Source organism: Athene cunicularia (genome assembly GCF_003259725.1).
Source record: "Athene cunicularia isolate RWA chromosome 2 unlocalized genomic scaffold, athCun1 chr2_part1, whole genome shotgun sequence".
In the NCBI taxonomy this organism is placed as follows: Eukaryota; Metazoa; Chordata; class Aves; order Strigiformes; family Strigidae; genus Athene; species Athene cunicularia.
The window spans coordinates 18,773,782-18,795,068 of record NW_020799095.1 but is presented as its reverse complement, the minus strand read 5'-3'; the positions used below and the strand labels follow the sequence as shown (position 1 = coordinate 18,795,068).

At 39.7% G+C, this 21,287-nt stretch overlaps 1 protein-coding gene across 1 annotated transcript in view; it reads right to left on the bottom strand.

The window, feature by feature from the left end:
- LOC113477016 (rap guanine nucleotide exchange factor 5-like) overlaps window positions 1-21,287 on the bottom strand; it is a 68,833-nt gene that overhangs the window by 19,948 nt on the left and 27,598 nt on the right. The window contains exons 4-12 of the mRNA XM_026843084.1: window positions 17,752-17,830; window positions 15,547-15,691; window positions 13,563-13,660; window positions 12,764-12,794; window positions 11,742-11,820; window positions 8,603-8,752; window positions 5,859-5,956; window positions 4,024-4,146; window positions 2,644-2,822 (exon numbers count right to left, since the gene is read on the bottom strand). Coding sequence (XP_026698885.1) covers window positions 2,644-2,822; window positions 4,024-4,146; window positions 5,859-5,956; window positions 8,603-8,752; window positions 11,742-11,820; window positions 12,764-12,794; window positions 13,563-13,660; window positions 15,547-15,691; window positions 17,752-17,830 — 982 coding nt within the window. The remainder of the gene's footprint in view (window positions 1-2,643; window positions 2,823-4,023; window positions 4,147-5,858; window positions 5,957-8,602; window positions 8,753-11,741; window positions 11,821-12,763; window positions 12,795-13,562; window positions 13,661-15,546; window positions 15,692-17,751; window positions 17,831-21,287) is intronic.

Here is a 21,287-nt window from a genome sequence, read left to right as displayed (position 1 = left end):
AAGGTCTCCCCTACACCGTATCCCCCAACATCTCATCTAAACAACCCTTAAACACATCCAGGGATGGTGACTCCACCACATCCCTGGGCAGCCCATTCCACTGTCTGGCCACTCTTTCTGTGAAAATTTTTTCCTAATGTCCAGTCTAAACCTCCCCTGTTGGAGTTTAAAGCTGTTCCCTCTTCTTCTGTCACTAATCACCTGTGAGAAGAGACCAGCACCAACCTCTCTACAATGTCCTTTCAGGTAGCTGTAGAGAGTGATGAGGTCTCCCCTCAGCCTTCTCTTCCTCAAATTGAGCAGTCCCAGCTCCTTCAACCTCTTCTCAAAGGATTTATTCCCAGGCCCTTCACCAGCTCTGTTGCCCTCCTCTGCACTCGCTCCAGCACCTCGAGATCTCTCTCGTATTGAGGTGCCCAAAACTGGACACAACTCCAGGTGTGGCCTCACCAGTGCAGAGCACAGGGGGACCATCACCTCCCTACTTCTGCTGGTCACACTATCTCTAACACAAGCCAGGATGCCGTTGGCCCTCCTGGCCACCCGGGCTCACTGCTGGCTCGTGTTCAGCTGCTTGTCAATTAGAGCCCCCAGATCCTTTTCTTCCAGACAGCTCTGGCCGCACCTCCCCAAGCCTGTAGCCGTGCAGGGGGTTGTTGTGGCCCAAGTGCAGGACCTGGCACTTGGCCTTGTTGAAGCTCATCCCGTTAACGTTGGCCCACCGATCCAATCTATCCAGGTCTCTCTGTAAAGCCTCCCTATCCTTGTGCAGATCGACATTCCCGCTTAACTTGGTGTCATCTGTGAATTTACTGATAATACACTCTATGTCCTTCTTGGTTTCTAAACATCTTTCCCTTCTCTCAAATGAAATGGCAGAGGGAGAGCCCTCATCAGTCCACCATCCTTCAAGCTTTGGCATGCTTCCCTTGAGCTTGTTCCTAACAGGCCCAGTTATCACACTCTGCCCCCCTCGTGCTCAGTTCTAACAACATGCTAATTCATTTTCTCTATCAAATCACTTGTTTTCCATTTTAGATTTTTAGACTGGCTCATCAACAGAAGTGTAGGTTTCAAAAACTCTGTCTCTCTTTTATGTATTGATACACTTGTGTAAAAGCCTTCCTTCTTCAGGTGTTCCTCAACAGTGAAGCACACAAGCATTAGACATCAGATCTTAATCCTGGTGCTTTGATGACAAGCTGAAAGTCAAGAGACACCAATTCCTGGCTCAATCTGGGAGCAGAGAATAGTGAGCAGCCAGAGCTGCTCACGGCTCTCTGCCTTTTATCAGGGCTGCTTGGCTCATATCCTCCTGTACTCAGCACACAATCCTTCCACTCTAATTATTCCTCTTTCATCAACTCTTCCAGAATTGATGATATATGATAATGTCTTCTTTTAGAAAGCTGTTTTTCTGATTAAAAGAAGATCCCGAGCAAACTACACACTCACTTATTTGTCTATCCATTATTTCACCATGTACATGCTATGATGATGGGTGCTTCCACAGTGCACTGGGAGAGCCTGTCTACTGTTTACTGACAACTGTATTTGTCTCCACAACTCTGGCTTTTCACTTAACAGAGATGGAATTAATTCAAACAGAGCAACATTTCAGTCTGGTGACAAATATATCCCTACTCATGTGGAACAGAGATGAAACTTTTCCTGGAATGCAAATTAATGCTACTGTGGTGCAAGCAAGGCACACAGATCAACCATTTTTTATGTAATTGGACCAAACTTGGCCATCGATACAGAAGAAAATGAATGTGTTACTGGATACCATACAACTTGCAAACTAAATTGAATCACATTTATGAGTTACACTAGATTAGATTAGAAGAATTCATTTCACCAAAGGCACTGCTTCAGCAGAGAACAGTCCTTTCTATGTAAGTGCCTTGCAAATTAAATCAACTCAGTCGATGAAGGGAACAAATTATACATTTTCCATGAACATGCATATTCAAATACTGCAGAAGACCAACAAGTGGAGAGGCGAGGAGAATGGTTGCACATATTTAAATTGCGCCATTTCCTTGGTTACTAAAATAAGAGTGATTACAGAGAAAAGAACTCTCTGTCTACAGTATATATCTGTATTCTGTTCCAAGAAATAAATGCCAGCACTATTTGGTAATAGACCATTAAATCTAATCGATGAAGCATTCCACCTCCAATAAACAGACAAGCACTCCAGAGAGGATTACATAGGGCAACAGCTTACTCCAACTAGTTTCCTCTCTAGAGGTAGGACCTTTAAGATTATAACAGAGTTTTTTTTGTTTCTGTAGTCTTTGGTGGATAACTGTGATGATGCTCAAAGAATTTTGTATGACAGTCCTCAGGTTATCTCTGCTAAAAAAGGAGGTATCTCTGCACCATCAGGCATTTTGCAGTTGATGCTGCAGATACAGCAGCTAAGCTGCTGGGGAAGATGTGAGCAGCATATACTGTACTACATCTAGTTTTGGCCAGTGTTTGCTGTTGTTATTTATGAACTGTTTTATCTAGGCGTGCTTACTATACTACTAAAACATAGGATGACATTAGTTTTCTTTCTTTGCTTTTGCACCTACTTCTCACCAAATAAAGCATGTGAATTCAAGGATTTTTGTTATAACTTTAGCAACTTACTGGGCAGCAATCTTGATGAACTTTTTGACTAGCTGTACACGTTTGCAAAGCTGGCTGCAAAGGAGTATCTCGGTGGCAACCCAAAGCTGGACCTCATTGCATCTTTGAAGCAGAAGACTGAGATTCTCAGTGTTTTCAGCACTGCCCTGTCTGCTGAATGTGAAGTATATAAGCTCTTGCTGGAAGACATTGACAACATTATTAGGGATATAAAAACAATTTAAATGTAAATGAATTATGAATTATTTAGAAGTATGTTTTTGAAACAAGACCTGGATACAAATGGCTATTTTCTCATTATCCATAAGCCAATCACAAATGATTCGAGGTCAGGTTTGTCTTAGCAAAGTCTAGAGGCTTATTACAGTAGGCAGGTGGACTGGAAGTCCTGCAAGACATGCTTTTCTTGTGAGATTTCCTGCAGTTCCACTTCTGGCTACAGCCAGGTACAGGACATAAACAATGCATCTCATTCTGTATTTTATCACTTCTGTTCCAGTATGAAAAACCAACCATATCAGACCATTTCAGAATCTGAAAAATTTCTATTCAAACTTCTTCCTAAAAATGGCCAAGTTTCATCCACAGAGGTGTGGGTCTTGATTTCTGTGCAAAAAACCCCACTTGGCCAGCTCTAGATTTCAAGTGTCTAACCTGAATAAAAGAACCTGAAATGAAAGATCAAGTAGAGCATCTGATGAGAAGCAAGGGAATTTCCCATTTATTTTCTCAGAAAGCCAACATGCTTTTCAGTGAATGATATTTTCCAGTGACATTTTGTACTGTTAACTGTGTATTTTACTCAGCAGCTCACACCAGAACCTATCAAAGCCATTTAAACAACCCGACGGGCACTGAAGTGGGTCATTATCCCATTTTATAAAGCCTGCCCAGTATTTTTTATCTCACTGAAACCTAACAAGAACGGTAATGTGATCATCTAAATTGCTGAAATAGTGAATTCTTTTGTGGTTGAAGTGATATCAAGGAAACCTATTTGTAGAATCCTATATTTTCTGGAACATTATCAAGTGCAAAGGACAATTTGCATATATAACATATTCACACAGACAGTTTTTTGAGAATAATCCTGCTCTTCTACTCTTGAGGCAAATCTCAGTAAGACCCACCAGGTATACAGGGAACATATGAGATGCCCCAGCACAGGGAAGTTACAAACCTTTGACAAATTTTTTCAGTATCAAGGATTGCAACACATCTCTGGGACCTGATTCAATGCCACCACTACTGAGAGCTGCCAAATCATGCTGTCATGATGGTGAACTGAGCATCAAGGAATACTGATGCTCCAAAATGAATCATAACGGCACAGTGCTGCATGAGAGTAATATACCTGGAAGTGGACATGTTGCTTCTTACCTCATGAATGGCATTGAAAAGGCTCCAGTCAAAGTTTGTTAGTTCTAAGGCAAGATCCCAGGTGTTGATTCCCAAAATTCTCACCGACCTTTGCTGCAACTCCTCATTTTCAGCAAATGGGTTCTAAATCAATAGCCAAGAGCAAAAAAATCCTCAGCAAAGCCAAAAGTTCTGCAATGAAACAACTACGGGACCAAGGTACCAAACAGAGCTAAGTAATCTTCTCTAAGTGCACTCTAAGAGTTTTTTCCCCCCACTAGTCAGAATGAAGGAGTTACAGCCTATTTAATAAATAGCTTGAAACAGGAAATGGGTCAATAGGATCAATGACTCTATTGGATTTGGCCTCTTTTTCTCTAAACCTTGAATATAAAACACTGACCAAGCAGACAGCATAATGAAAATAAAAACCCTGAAACCATCAGAAAAATTAATCTAGATTAAGACGCCACGAACTTTTTGTATTATAAGATAAAGGAATCATTCTGCAAACACACCAGATTAGAATTTGCCCACCAATCCACCTTTACATATAAGATAAATCCATACATTTGATGATTAATCTACTCCAAATGTAATCACCAACAAACAGTAAAATACTGTGGGTCCTGATTCATAAAAGTTACTCAGCATATTACTGTGGAGTGCACTGGTACTGCTGGCGTTAAGGGTCATTTGACATTTCCAGTATTAGCTTGGATTTTCAAGGGTTTGCATTTCTCTTGGGTTTTTTTACTTCATCAGTCTGAAACTTGGCACATGAACCATGTGCCAAGATGAAAGATTACTCTTATCAGTTAAGCCATTACTTTGGTGCTATATTTCTGACAGTTACAGCAAGTTTTGCGATTTTTATCATGTAACTAATGAAACTAGATTGGCTGTCACCTGTCTGCGCTGGAAATCTTCCCTTAATATTCACATTTTTAGAGGTGGCTAGAATGCCACAGATAATGGGGGTGACATATTACAATGATAGCGGTGTGTCAGCTCTTCGGGGCACACTGATCCAACAAAATGTAAATAGACATTTCTCATCCCTAGGATGAATGCACAGATGCTAGCAGCACTGACAGCATGCAGAAGTCAGTTGCCATGTCCCTGCGCTTTCCTTGAAACAACTGCATAATTATCAGAAAACTAGTGAAAGGGTAATCTTTTGAGTGCCTGACTGTTACTGCCTCACTGAGGTTTTGGGAAATCATGGGTGGAGAGTTTGCAATCCCAATTTGAGGACAGAGGGAATGAGAGACCTGCTGCCCTTCAATCCGCTCCCCTCCTCAGAACTAGCAAGAGGATGGAGAGACAAGGAAGGGGACAGGACATACTGCCAGTGATATATGCCAGCCACAGACTGACCATGTGGCTGCCAAAACACTGCAGTGACACGCCCAGTAATTTCGATAGAACTCCCACAACATCTATTTCTACATGTACTAATTCCATGGAGTTTGTCTATCACCTTGTATGATTATGAACCAGCCACTTTAAGTGTTACAGAGGCACAATGGGGGTGGGGGGTGGGGGGAAAAGTTACACAGCCCTGAATAATTCTCATCCCATCCAGTCCTGTACAAGCACAAGTCAGCTTTTCCAGGCTGATGTGGATTGAACAATTTAAGCTGTACAGAAGCTTTGGTCTATCTGAAATTGATAAACAAATTCTATTACTGTTCAGTCAAATGCTGTTAATGAAAGATAATTTTTTTTTCAGTTAAGCTTCACTAAGGAAGCAAAAAATAAATTTTGTACTGAAAAAGCCCGAGAGGAATATTAAGGTCTTGATCTAGAATCAAACAAATAAAAAGTGGGATGTATACAATACAGATTCTTACCAAAGAATCAGTCAGATCTTTTCGGTAGACAAACATACGACTGGAGGACTCAAAAGACTTTGAGATAGCCAAGTCATTTGGTTGCAGTTCCTGTTTTTCTGTAAAAACAGAAGACAAAACCACAAAAGCTTCAGAAAAGGAGTAGAAGCTGTATATAAATGAGGAAAACATTACAAATATATTTGTAACGCCACATCAACTTCTTAGAATGTAACTGAGTATCAAATCCAGTCCCTATGGGGACCATCATCTCCACACTATTCAGGCACAATAAAGGCAAGATGTCTCTGATGCTGGACTAGACCACAAAAACTTTCAGCATCTGCTTCCAACCTGGACTTCAAATAGGATAGAACAGAAAGAAACCCTTAAATCATCTAGTCTAACCTCCTATGCATTACAGAACATTTCATTTCAACTCAGTGTATCTGCTGTAAATGTGGTGACTTGTTAGAGCAAAGCGTCTTGGCCTCTAATGACTGAGTTGTTGCTTGTCACTGGCAGACAAGAGCAGAGGCGGAGATGTCATCCGTAGCCACAGACATTCACAAAAAAAGAGGTTTAAAGGATCCCAACACCATGAAATGCACCTCATGGAACAGAGCTGAAGAGTCCTTTATAATACAGTATTGACAGAAATTCCTTTAGACCTAAAGTAACTAATTTAGGAAACATCTGAATAAAAGAGCAGGACACACCAAACTGGTAGCAAAGAGAAAGGACTTTTTTTTTTTTTTTTTTCCCAGAGTATTGGTTCAGCTCTGAGCAACCTTAGATGCACCAGAGAAAGGTGTGGGGAAAAATAAATCAAAACTCAGAACACAGCTATAGAAGTGCCCTAGATAAACTGTCTCTTCCTGCAAGCTCCAAGTAATCTTCTGGAGATCTGACACATGAGATTTGATTACAGCAACTGTATTACACAGACCCAAAAGCACTACAGGCATGTTGACAGCTACCTTGGACTTTTCATTGCCCATGAGGAAGGAGTAGGACCAGGAGGAGTCTGAATGCTAAACATCATTTCAGACTGTTTTCCCTTATCCATGCTCACACTGACACCAAGATATGATGAACTACTAGTATGCTTTTTCAAAGTAATCTGAACAGAAAAAAAAGTAGTTGTTTGGTCATTTCAGGAGTACAATAAAAACATGTTATCCGATGCTCATACTGCTGCTCTCCAAGCGGACGGCACACAACAGTTCCGAGTCATGCAGATAGATAAAAAACAAAAAGCATGGCAGTCTGGTGTTTATAAGAACAAAGACACTGAAATTGTGGTATCTCAAATTAATTCAGGCAATGTGACTAAATAAAATTTTAGGGGTTACAATGGTCATGTACAAATGACAGTCTTATTGTACCTCCATTTTAATTACTGTTTCTTTTTGAACAGCCAAGTGGCAATCGCTTCTATTCTGTGGTTTTCCTGGGAACCAATGTGGTCTAAAGATAATAGTGTGTTTCATTATTTATGAATTGTTGGTTTCCTTTAGCTAAGTCGGCAGTTAGCACCAGATTTATTGCTGTCAGAGCAAAACCTGCCCTGCTCTTGAACAGAAGTGCAAGACCTGAAAAACAGCAGCAGCACAGTGATTTTGCAGTGCTGTAAAATGCGCTGGAGGCAAGTTTGGGCACACACAAGGGTAAAAAGAACATGTCTGCAAATGATGTAGCCAGCTGGCCAGGACACCTATGTGTAATGCTCCCATGTGGCTGCTGCTCCATGCCCAGGCTCTCAATAGCCAGACCAGGGCACCATCTCCCTGCCACCCACACCAGTGCCCTGAAAAAAATGGTTATTTAATTGAGCTTGCCGTGGGGGAGAAAAATGTGACCTTCCACTTCTGAATCAAGTACAAAAACAGAACAAGCCAGCATTTGTGTATATTTCATTTAACTAGACTGACAAGGAAGTAGCAATGAGTGCTATATCTAAGAGCGCATCCTTAAATGTATTAACTCCAGAGGATCTGAGAATATGGCCAAGATATTCTACACTCTTAGCCCCTTTCTGTAGATCCAGCTTCACATTTCTATACACCTAGTTAAATGGATTCCTTTGTATTACCTAAGAGTATCCCACAATGAGCAAAACAATCTGACCAAAGAGCTTGAGACCTGCCAGACACCAAAGAAAATCTTGAGAGTCTGGCTGGTCCCTAGTATCAACCTACGATCAGTCTGGTCTTCCTTAAAGACAGTAAGTTTTTCTGTTCAATGAGAAACACTGAAATAATGGGCAAAAAATGTCAGTTGTAAGCAAGACTGCTTCCAAAATACTGCTTAGATTGCTCTCAGTATCTCAACTGTGCAAATATATGTCTCCCTCCTTTCTGCTGGAGAATAATTACCCATGCCGTAAATGAGGAAACAGCCACACATATATTTGTTATTCCCTTTTATATTTTTAAAGCAAACCATGCCTCATTGCCTCCCAAATTAATTAAATGCAAAATTAGGAGATTCATCTGTTGGGAAAAAATAAAATCTTGCAGTACTGCTGGAGACTGAGAGTCCTTTGCACTCCCTTCTCAGAGAAGAGATGCCATATCCGATGGTACCCAAGAATGAGCTGTTGCCATGGAAACGACTCTCTGGGAAGCAGCTCCTCATTGTTCCCGTGGTCATCCAGCTGTGGGCTCGCACAGCAACAGCTGTATCCTTGTACCAGAAAATGTCAGCCCTCCCTTACACGATGCACTAAAAGGTAAGTAATTAAATGAAAGGATGTTATTTACCTCCAGAGAACGTGACTGTCACCAGCGCCAACTCCTCCTCTGGGTACTGGATCTTTTCTGCTACAATCTTCAGTATCTCCTGAGCTGAAGTGGATACTTGAGCTTTCACACTGACATAGGAGTGCTCTGTTATATACACACGGCAGAAAACTGCACAAAGGAAGACAGACACACTCAGCAGCAGGCAGAGACACCTGAATAGCGCAGGGGAGAATCTCACAGCCCCAGCCATGGCAGTGCCTCTGCTGCCTGGCTGCTGCACCTGCGGGAAGGGCGGCTGCTGCACCCTGACCCACAGAGACATGAAACTAAGCATAAACATCACCACTTTCCCCCTTCCCACCTCCTCTCCCTGGAAAATGAGAGGGACCAGCAAATGGAAACAGAGACCCCCACAGCAATACCTATTTAAGACTTCCCAACATGAGGATTTGTAATGGACAAACTCCTCTATTGCCTATCTTCTTTGCAAACTTAGCTGTTGCCATCTTTTCTCCCTTCCTTTTAGGTCCAGATAAATCATCCCGCTTTTCAGTATATTTCATAGCTGCTGTAGAAATTATTTCAGACCTCCACTTGCACCTGGAAGAAGCTTTGCAAGAACAGTGCTCTCCAGTCTTCAACCACTCCTGGTAGCTTATCTGTCTAGACATCTAAACTACTTGCACTGCCAGAGTATTTTAGCACTGTCAGAGGCTGCCCAAAGAGCAATGCAATTACTTCTGAAAACTCTTTCCCTGAATCATTTGCAGCTCACATGAAAAGGGACTGGTTTGGAGAAATTCCTGCTCTCATCACTTCCACTGAAATCCATGATTCAGTTTGGCTCTGGGAAGGGAGATTCCCAGCAGTAATGCTGTGGTCAGCTCAGCTAGTACTTTGTTTCTGCTACAAAAACGGATGTACTCTTGCTTGCCAGAATTTTAGGTTTACATCTTTTGTCGAGTTTGCTGTAGCCAGTTCTTTGAAATACAGCTGCCATACTTAAAAGGGAAGAAACAGAGCTAGAGATTTGCATGAATATTTCAAAAATTACATCTGCTAATGACTGCCGCAACTCTTGGGTTCATATTCACCTCAATGCTTGATTAAACTTTCTATTTCCTTCTACGCTAGCATTTCTTATTGCAGACAGGCTGCTACTATGTCAGCATAAGACAAAACTTTTCTTCTCTAGAAATGCTGTATTTTTAAAATTATTTTTATTGACAGATGTATGTAGCAATAGCTCTTCGCTTGTCCTAGAAATTTTCATGGCTTCGGGGCACTTTCATTAACAGAGACCATGCCAGAAGCAGTTAAGAACTCTATCCTCGAGAATATCTTTTTTGTGTGTGTTGCAGAAAAGAAAACATGAAGTTGAGAAAGAAGGAGGAACTTAACATTTAGCCTTGGGGAAGAAAAGCAATTTGATTTTATAATTTTTTCTTAACCTGTCTCTGCTGACAGACAGTAAATCAGATGATCATCCTATGGCAAGATATCTCTTCAGAATGGATATAACTCATGAAAAGATAGAGACATCAAATTGCACTCTAAATTACCAGGTAGAAAAATAAATTTTAAAAAAATCTGACAGGAATATTTGGACTCCATATGCAGACTGCAACACAACTTGCTTACAGTGAATTTGTTTGAAATCTCCTCTCTGTCATTTGGGAGGGCATGATGACAGCTATGTTAATTTATAACCAGGCTATTGACATATCCTTTAACACTGAACTAAACCAACCCACAGGTCAGGTCCTCAAGCACAACCATTGTACTGACTCTCCCAAAGCCTGTTCCCCCACACACCTTTCCAACGTCCTATCTGCCATATCTATTGGCATGGACGATGCCATCTCTTCCAGGAGCCTCTGCTCTCCTCTGTGAGGTGCAGGAGAGAATGCCAGCAGGAGGAAGCAGTCGTGGGCTGCAAGTCACCCTGGCAAAGCCTACATTAGGGGATAAAATGCCTCTAGTCAAGTGGCACGGTGCAGCTTGGACAGACCCATCCTCCACAAACCCCATCAGTCGGCAGACCTCCACCACACCAACTCAGATGTCCACCCTCAGCATCTGTCTCTCCTCTCTCCATCTCCACTTTTGGTATTTCATTCCCTCAAATTCATCATCTCCTGTGGCTCATGCTCCCGAAGAGTGAGAAAAAAAGCAGTTGGGGTTGACCTTGCTGGCTCCTGCCCTTCCTGTTCCCATGGCCATGCAGTCTGTCCCCTCTCTGGTGTCACAACACTTCCCTCCCCATTCACCCATGAGCTATGTCCAACTTTTTAAGAAGAATGAGTGTGAGGGTTCTCATCTGGAAATAACATTTTTAGATGCAGCCTTGATAACATAAACCTCAAATAAACCTACATTTGAAGAACGGAAAGAGGATATTTATCAGCAGCCTGTATTGTGCAGCAAGACTTGGCATTGACAGGAGCTCAGTTTTTATTCTGGCACAAATTAGCACTAAAAATATACTGACTCCAAGTGAACTTCCGGAGTCTTGTTCCCAGTGAGAAATAAAGGTATACTGTCAAAGGATGAGACCCAGGTCCTTCTCCTGGCCCCTGCACACAGTGTTATCCTGCCCTCTGCCTCCTTCCTCATACAGGCACTACAGGAGGATGACAGCCTCACTGGGTTATTGCATTAGTAGCAACGAAGGGAAATTGCATTTTGAAATGGCTGACATTGCAGTGAAGTGGCACCTTGCACTCCACACAGATATTTTAGAGGAGAGAAGGAACTAAGGCGGGTTCCCAGAGTTAGCAGATCCTGGCCCATTTCATGTGACAGGCATATTCATTCACCTTTCGCAACCAAGATCCAGGTCAAGAGGCTGAGAGCATGAAATGGAGCAGGAATAATGCCTGACGGATGGGCTGCCAGCCACGCTGGGAGGCACACAGCTCTGCTATAGGGCTGCTGGAGGAACCAAACAGAGCAAAACCTCCTTGAGATATCATGTCACTGTTGAACCCTGCAAAGTAGGAGGCAGGAAGGTAACCTTACAAGGTCAAATCTTTCTTCTTCTGTGGCCCTAAGGTCCTGTTCAGAAGCTCTATGTCAGTTTAAAAAAATTTACATTATAGGCAACCCTTGAGAAACAGTTCTGCTGTTTTTCCTCCACTCTTTCAATCATACTTACTTTCTTCTGTTTCATTCATGGTTCCTCTGTGCTGCAGCCAGTTCTCCTTTAGACTGAATTGGTGGAAAAAGGTTTTATTCTGTGAGGGGTGGGAAGAGGGGGGAAGAGAGAGATAACAGTGACTCTTTGCATCCCTTTACAAAGCAATAATTCAAAAAACAGCATTCAGCCCATACGTCTGGCCAAAAAGGTTTCTGTATAGGAAATCCACCCACCCTTTCTTGGATCAGTAAACTAGGAGTTGCCTTACTAAATAATGGCCAAGGTGGGAATTTTGGAGGAAACAGGACATGCCCAGGCTAAGCACTCTACATGATTCAAGGTTCTCTGTAGTCATGTTTGGAGCCCATTTCTTATATATATATATATATATACACACACACACACGTTTCCTATGTACCAATCAGCCTATTTAGCAATTTCATTACAATCTCATGTTCTGCCTCCACATTTCCACAGGAACATTTTAAGCTTATTACACACTTCAGCTTCAGTCCAGTAAATTTGATGAGCACAGCAATTCACCTCTGTGCAGTTTGTATGCCAACTTTCTCCAGCTGCATCTTCTTCCTCCGGTTAAATAGACAGATTCATGTTCTTATCTTTCTTTCTCTGTCCCTCTCACAACAAATCCCCCCTTTGCTCTATCTACTTGACATCCACGTCAATGCCTGTGCTCAGCCTGGTTTGCCCAGGGTGCTACATCTTTCCAGCCTGGTGGGGACATGTTCCCAGGTCTCCCCTGAATTCTGACATCTTAGAGAACCTTGTTAAGATGCTAAGACTGTCACAGCCACTGCAGCTTAGTTCACAGAGCTGATATCCAGGCTGCACTGGCAGGGAAAAAAAAAAAAAAAAATCCTTACGCAATGTTGCAGGTCTAACCTCACTGTTGTATTCTGTCATGTTTTTGGCCACTGGTCACAATCAGTTGAGAAGCCAAGAAAAGTGAGGGAAGTGGGCAGAGGAGGAGAAAGTAAGATAAGTTATCTAGCAACCAGCAGCAATAAAGTTTGCATTACCTTTCGGTGAGGTGAGTACTCATCTACAGTGCTGAAACGAAAAAGAAAATCCAAATTACTCTTTCCAGTCAAAGTTTAGGAAAAGGAAGTTTTAGCCATACAAAGTTTACAAGTTTTTAACATTAAATGGTCACCGCAGAATGGCTGCAGAACTCCTTCAAGGAAAGCTAAGGACATCTGGCTCATCCAGAAAACTTTTCTGTGACTTGCACAATCAGTGTAGTGTAAAGCAATGCTGCCAGCCCCTGAGCTGCCAGAGAACAGGGACACAGCTAGGGCCCCCTGGTTAAGCAGTCAGAGTCACCCTCAGGGACACAGCTCTTTCCACTGCCCCAAGAGCCAAACCATGGAAACAAACTCCATTTGTTGGAAAAACATGCCAAGGACGTATCTTTTACAAATACCATAATTATCACTAAGATTATAACACTAAGATAACTATTGCAAAAGATGTTCTCAGTACTGCAGATTGCAGAGAGAGAATGAGAATTAAGGTACTGTCTGAAGTCACGGACCACAACTTCTGAGGGAAATTTTGTCAGCTTTTGTACAAAGTATCGCTCTACTTGCAAGTCATCCCAACCAAAATTGATGTGACTGTTGAACCACACACCCTACCCAACAAACATTAGAGAAGACTGAATAATCTAGATTTAGTTTAAAGAAGAGGTGATTTGTAAAAATGACTATATACTTGTATCACTCCTCACTTTATCTTTACTGAATTACAGCAGATGATGACAAAAATAAATTACACTCTAAATAAAAGGAGACATTCACAAATATAATCAATACTTACTGACGACGATGCATCCCAAGTATCTTCTGAAATTCTTTCAGGTCCTTCTCAAGAATGGGATATTCATACACATCATCTAACACATTCCTGTATATCGTCTACAAAATAAAACAGTATCTGCAAACATCTGGCCACTCAAACATAAATCTAAGGCATCATATCAGCTGTCTAAATCAATTCAGGCACTAGCCTACTAAAACAAATTTCATCATTACATTTATGCAAGATGCCTAAGAAGAGAATGTTCCTATTTAAATTTTCAGACTGGTCAATACTCAGCTTGACTTTGGAGAAACAATCTTTGTGTATCATCACCAAGCAAGAGGGCAAAATGTTGACTCTCTTTTGTCTATGAATGAGAAGCTTTAAAACAACACTCATGACTGCTACATGAAATCTAGGTTAGGTCAGAAGAAGCATGAGAACACACCACACCATCATCACTTATCTAGAATGATAACAAACAGGTTTGTTTGATTAAGACTTTTAAATTAATGTTCTCCTCCTCTTTTCCTCATGTTTCCACGCATTTTAAATTGAGTTGAAGTCTCACAAACAAGTAAAACATACTCCTAGTTGTAAACCGATAAACAAATAAACCAACCTTACTTCTTTTGGGGGCAGACATTGTCTGAATACCATCAATCAGGAACCTCAGTTAAATGTAAAAGACACTACGAGGTAAACAAACTGAACCGGCTTTCATGACTGAAATTATGGGAAATATTTTCTGTATGCTTTTTTGTAATCTGCACATAGATCTTTCTCTTTCCCTTCCAAGAAAATGAGGATCACATGTATGAGCTGAGTCATCAGGTTTGCTTTAGCCCAATTAACACTCCTATATTCATAAATTTCAGCATGAATGATTCTGGCCTACAATCCTACATATTGTTTTTGCAAATATAACTTCAACCATCACTAATAACACTGCTGTTTAATATTGCACAAAAACCTTAAGCAGAGAAATTGTGTGACAATACACAGCCACACACCTCCATGGCCAGAAAGACAAGCCTTGCACCAAGATAGCTGAAAAACTAAATGATGACTGGAACGATGACCCCTTTCCAGTATAGCACCACATATCTAGTACCATCTAGTACAAAATCCTAAGATCTCTGCTTCCATATGCAGTGTATCCTACTCCAAAAACAAAACAAAACAAAAAATTAAGCTCAAGATTTTCTCCAAATTTAGTTCAATGTTTTATCCCTTTGTCTTCAGTGAATGACTGAAGAGAACTAAAAGGCCCATGAGTATCTCCAGTTGCAGACAAAGAGTTTCATCAGGAATGGTGGAAGATCCTGCAAAGCTCCCTAAAATAATTTCATCTTTCAACCACCATGGAAAAAAAAAAAAAAAAAAAAAACAGATGGATCTTGGGTCAGAGATGACATGGCTATTTGTAAATTTAGAAGGGAATTAAAAAATCTTTTTAACTCATTCAGAAAGATCAGAAGACTGTTGCTAGTAAGTAAGGATATAACTTTATTTATTAAAAATACATAAAGCTGTGCCACTCTCCATGTGTACCTGACAAATGCTGTGGAATAGCATTTCATTCCTCAGGCAAATTAGCATCTCTTACAAGGACCTCAAAACTCTCTCACTGTTTGTGATCTGCTGGATACCAACTGTAGACCCTGTTCTGGCAGACACAACCAGTGTGTCCAAAGAACCTCCACATCCTTGTAGTTTTATTTCTTCCTAACTTTTCCCATTTTCTAGAAAGCATGGAGTTCTATAAGTTTCATATCTGAAAGTAATGTTTTTGACATTGAATGTATTGACATTAGATTTTCTGTCAAAGACTATCTCTAAGGCATTCAAGGAAGACACATGTAAATAATTTTATATTATAGATTTCATGGAGAAAATTTAAGTATGAAAAGTTATGCTTTATAGATTTTGTTGTTGGAGGTTTTTAGGCACAGTATGTTTATTAAAAAATGCTGAAATGCATCAGAAAGTGTTTCAATACCTTTAAGAATTGTTTTAAATGCTCATCTTCATGTAACCAGTCTTTGTAGAGAGAAGTCCACTGAGACACCAAATGCAAGACTTTTCGTTTCCTACAAGATACATCAGTCTCATCTTCTTTCCCTTGGTGGTTCTTAGCACAATAGGTACAGCAGGTTAAGGAACAAATAATAAGATCGCACTGAAACTTAATTTTTAAGTGATGGAAAAGACTTTGCAATCATCTCATTTGCTAATTAATGATTTTTTTCACTACATTCCTTGGTTTTAAATATTTTATCCCATCTGGAGCTTTAGGAGTTTCATCAACTTTTTAGAATTAAATTCTCAGTAATAGAAATGTCAGTTCATCCCCTGTGTCAACAGGATTTTTTTCCTTTATTGATTTGAGAGGCAAGTCTCTAAAAGTAAAATCAATTCAAAAGGAATTATACAATGTTGAGTCATATCTTTTCTGCAGAACTGGGAACAAACCTTTGTCCTGCACACAGATGCCAACATGAATGGAGGACAATGCATCATTAACAACAACAAAAAACCCAGGCAGAGGTAGTCAGTTTCTTTTTCCCTGCACAAATTACACTGTCTGCAGAAATAACACTATTAAAATTTAAAAAAAAGGGTAAAAGAATATTTCCACTATTGTTCTCTATTCACAAAGCAGAAACACCAAATGACAGAAGATACCCACTTAGTACATTGTTGCTGTCCCTTTGCTATTCTTTCTTTTAATAGGTAAAGAGGATGTTTTCACCACAAAAGATAAAGAGGAAAAAGAAAAAAAGGAAAGTTCATTTTATAGCTACAAATCCATTCAAACAATGCTTCATAGCTTATGGAAGTAATTGGAAATACAAAAAAAAAAAAAAAATCCTTTATCTCAGAATGAGTTAGACTTATATACTGCATCACATGACAAAAGGAGCAGAGATTGTAAAATACTTATTCTTCATTACTTCACATATTCTGAAATGTATTACACAGATATAGGAATTCTAGGAATTAACATATAGGCCTGGGTAGGTTTTAACCCCACTTTAAATGTTATTCTATAACAGTTATAAAGGTTTATTTATCTTTAAACAAAACCAACAGACATAAGATTGCATTGTTGCTATGTTAGGCATCTGTTTCAATATATCTTTCAAGCATTCCTGTGAAGTATGCACATACACAAATTTTGGATACAGTTTTATTCAGAGGCAGCTTTAGCTTTGTACATTCAACTTCAGAGCAGGAATTTTCTGTTTATTAATTCCTCAGCTACACAAACTCTAAATGTTATAATAGGTGAATGTATATATCTCTATTTTTACAGGCACATGACAATTAGGGGAACTCATAACCAACTTTGGATTTCATGTTTTCAGTTTGAATATTTTCCTCCACAACCCATTTGAGTTATGAAAATAATATAACCTGAACTTTGGGAAGCTACAGATGTGATCTGAATTCCAAGTATCATAAAGCCTTATGAAAATTGGACTGGAGAATAAACCTTGAAAGACCTAAGCTATTCCATCCAAGTCCACCCTAACTAGTCTCTAAGAGAAGCTCAGGTATACCCTGTGTTACCTACCCTTGAAATATATTTTCCAGTTTCTTCTTCTTAATGTTCTCCAATATCAAAGATTCTACTGTCTCACACATTTTTGACTCCAGTGGTTCTTTCTTAATGTAAAAAAAAATTTCATAATATCCAGCACAAAATATCTTACATCAATTTAATCTCACTGCCTCTTGTCCTGTCTAGCATTGAGATGGGAACAGATTCTTCCCTTCCTCTTTAGGTACTTGAGAGATTGTCCCATTTATAGTTTGCCTTTTTTCAGTAAAACAATCACAATTCTTTCAATTCTTCCTTGTAGGTATTTTTTTTTTCCTAGAATACTGGTAATTACCATTGCTTTCTTCTGAAGTTTCTCCTGTTTGTTCATGCATTTCTTGGGGTACCAAAATCTCAATTGCTGTCCACATTCTAAGCACACCACACTAAACATCAGACAATTGTTCTCTTTTCTCACCATTTTTACATGCGACCTCAAAATATTCACGCAGGCTTGTATTTCAATAACACCAATATGCAAAAAGCAAAACTAATTATCCCAGACAGGCAATTTACTACATTTGATATAAGGCTTGACAAAAGATAAACCTAGGTGTAAGCGTGTGACTCCTGTTAATATAACACTTAATAAAAGGATATTGCCTCAGAAGTGCCTGGCACAAGTCATCAGTCGTCATGAAGACTGTGTATGTGAGAAGGAAGTCATCCAGGAGAGTTTCTGCAGAGGAAGACAAAAAAAGTCCAAGGTACAATACATTAGTGAGAGGAGGAAGAGAGTTTTCTACACCTGTTAGTGTGCATGGCAGGAATAGGACCTCCTCCCAGAAAAAAAAAAAAAAAAAAAAAAAGATGTCCAAAGTATACAGAATACATCAAATTAAGTGTCAAACAGTTAACAATACATTGCCACTGCAGAGATTAGATCCTTTATTTTAAAAGCACATCCTCAGCTCTCAAAGAACCAACAAGCACAAAATAAGCCACAGTTCAGGAATCTGTAAGGAAGAGTCCTTTTCACAAACACCACCATGCCAGTTGGCTCTGCTGCATGCAAAGCAACCTTTCCATGAACTAAGCTGTTTTGAAAATTCAGAAGAAAAGCTTCTAGTAATAGGAAAGAGAAAACTGTAATTGCCATGTACTGTGATAACATCAATGCATAGCACTTGAGAACCACGAGATACATTCTAATCTTCAGCTGGTTAGTCTTGTGGACATCACTGTAAGTGCTGAGAAGTTTTCTCTAAGGTTTATTTAATTACAATACAGGAGTGTTTTTTTCTGGTTTCTGTCAGCGTTACAAATCAGGCAGAAGGTACTTACTAACAGTAACTACCCACTGCAGTTGTAGCACCTCAGGCTGTCAAGATGAACGGCACTACCAGTTTGGATCTCAGGGTCACTTTCCTCTTTCCCATGCCACACTAGTTTTAGGATTTTTCCAAACCTTTACCGAACACAGTAGGTGGCTGAAAGGTCTGGGTTTGCTCTAGGATGAGAGGGCTCAAGGGTAATGTTACGGTGGTCTTCAACAACCCAGTGACAGAGTAGGGATAAGACCAAGCCAGACTTTTCCTGGAGGCATGCAGCAAAAGTATAAGGGGCAACCCTCAACAAAAAGACTGCAACAAAGGAAAATTTGTCTAGATACAAGGGATTTATTTTTTTTCTCCTGTGAGGAGGGTCAACCACTGGGACAGGTTGCCTAGACAGACTGCAGAATCTCCACCATCAGGTGTGTTCAGGGCTTGCCTGGGCAAAGCTCTTGAGCATCCTGATCTTACTTGGACCTGCTTCCAATTTGAGTAAGCTACTCATATATGACGTGTGATCTAGGAATGAATTTGTATTTGGCTCATAAAAACAAAATCTTCAGTTTTCTGCAAACAGACAAGAGAATTATATTGGTCTTTTTAACCCCAAAATAAAAATGCTTGTGCTTGTTTTTTTGGGTTTTTTTCTTCCAAAAGTGGCAAGATTTTCATCAAGTTTTGAGGAATTCCTGTTCACTGTGTTTCTTTGAATTCCAGCAGATATACTGTGTTCCCTTTAACAAGAAAACAGGTTTGCACCACCTGCTTTATCAGATAAGAACAGGAACACGGACAGAGACTGAACAATAACAGAAGTAATTCTGGTTATACTGCAGAGCAAAAAATACTTTACCAGTATAACTAGTCGTTACTAGTTAAGTCACAATTGCGTAATTGGTACTAAGTGGTGGATTTACAACTGCAAAGACTAAGGGCCAAACTGTACCTCACATGAGAAAGATAAGGCTGAGCCTTGATTTCCATACCCTGATCTTCTCACTCCTTGTCTGTGATCTGTTCCCATCCAAGCCAGTGCTTATGTACAAGCGTGCAACTGAGAGAATACCGGCAGCTTTCCACGCCAAGGCTGCAATTTCACAGTAATTTAGACCAATTTCAGTTACAGCTGCCTTGGACCTCCTTGTCAGTAAATTATTGACCCATAGCTGCAGTGCAGGATGGCAGTAAGAATTCATCCATATATCACTCAAACCCAGGTATCATGTGGATATCATATGGATGGATAGCTAATTTGAGCTGTGAGCACGGGATTCAAATACCTCCATTGTCTTAAAAAAAAAAAAATCTAGCTAGATTAATGCATTTAACACAGCTGGTCTAGAAAGAGTCCTGTTCTAAAGATGCATAGCTAAACCCCCTTGCATTAGGAAATGAAACAATTAAATTCTTTATATTTCATTAACATTGTTAAAAACGGTGGAAAGTATTATCTCTGCACAGAAAGAATATTTTGTCTCAGTAAATGAAAAGACATTGTAAACATTGTAAACAGCTTGTTCTCTATCTGAAAGGTCATCTATTCATTCTGTGCACATCTTTTGGATGATACAATGCAGCTATTAAAGTTGGAGGTTTCACAAACATTTATTTGGAAACAGCTGATCTTGGAATCAACAACCACATTTTAGTTTTTCACTAAACTATGTGACTGTGCAGTGACACACATGGAGTCACAGGGACATTTACAATAAATTATTTCCTCAACTTTCTACTCTGTATAGGTAATAATCTGAGTTTCAGCAATACATAGCCATGTGTTCAGAAATTAAGTACTAGCTGAAGCAAAACTGCAACGCTTATCAATGAACTTCTGCAACTGTTCAGAATAGAGTGATTTTATCATCCTAACTGGTGTTAAAAAAACAACTTTAAAAGTTCATTTTCATTACCTGATCATCTGCTTTCCACATGTCTATCTTCAATTATTCAAGCATCCCAAAGTGTTGAGTTGGGAAGAGAGGCTAGTTTTGCTAGTATTTAGGTATTTAGTGTCTGCCATTTTGCTTGAATTTTTTGTAAGAACTATGCTACAGATATTTCTAATGCCCTTCACTATTTTTTTTTTTTTTTTTTTTTAGATAACTTACAACTGGTTTTAAGCCCTCTGTTCATCTCTCTCTGCATGCTCAATCATACATCCATTCAGTCTCTGGCTTCTAACAACCTTGTCAAAACAAGGTATATCACTCAGCCAACTTAAACTTGCACATATGTATACATAGTGATGACTCTTTTCTTCGCAATACAGAGGAAATGCTAAGAAGAAAAGTTCATAGATGACAATTCCCGTAGCTTGTATATAGGCTGGATCTCTTCAAATTGCCTCTGAACCTGTTTAGAAATTTAAAAGCTAAAGAAATGTTTTGAACAAAAAAGTCCAGATTCTACATGTGGTTCATTAATAGCATCACTCATCCATTAAATTACTTTAACAAGTAAGCAATGAAAGTGCTTTTCCTAGATTAAATATCTATTACCAGGCACCACTTAAAGACTTTACAATAACAATCACATTTCAAAATGCCTGCGCTAGCTTGTAGGTGTTTCCTTGAAGTCCTACTGTTCACTGTAACTATTTTCTGTATTTTCTTCCTAAATGCACTGTAATTTAAAATCATTCCAGAATGTTTTTTTCATGCCGTAGCAAGGACACAAACCTGGCGGTGTAGTGATTCTTCAAAAATAATTTGTTCAAAACAAATAATTGCATACTGCTCAGTTATTTTTGGACATTAATACATGCCCACAAATAACGATTTGCTGGTCTTAACCTGCAAACAGAGAGACAAGCTAACCAAAAGAGAATTTATTCACAGCAAATTATTAATTCTGTTACTAATG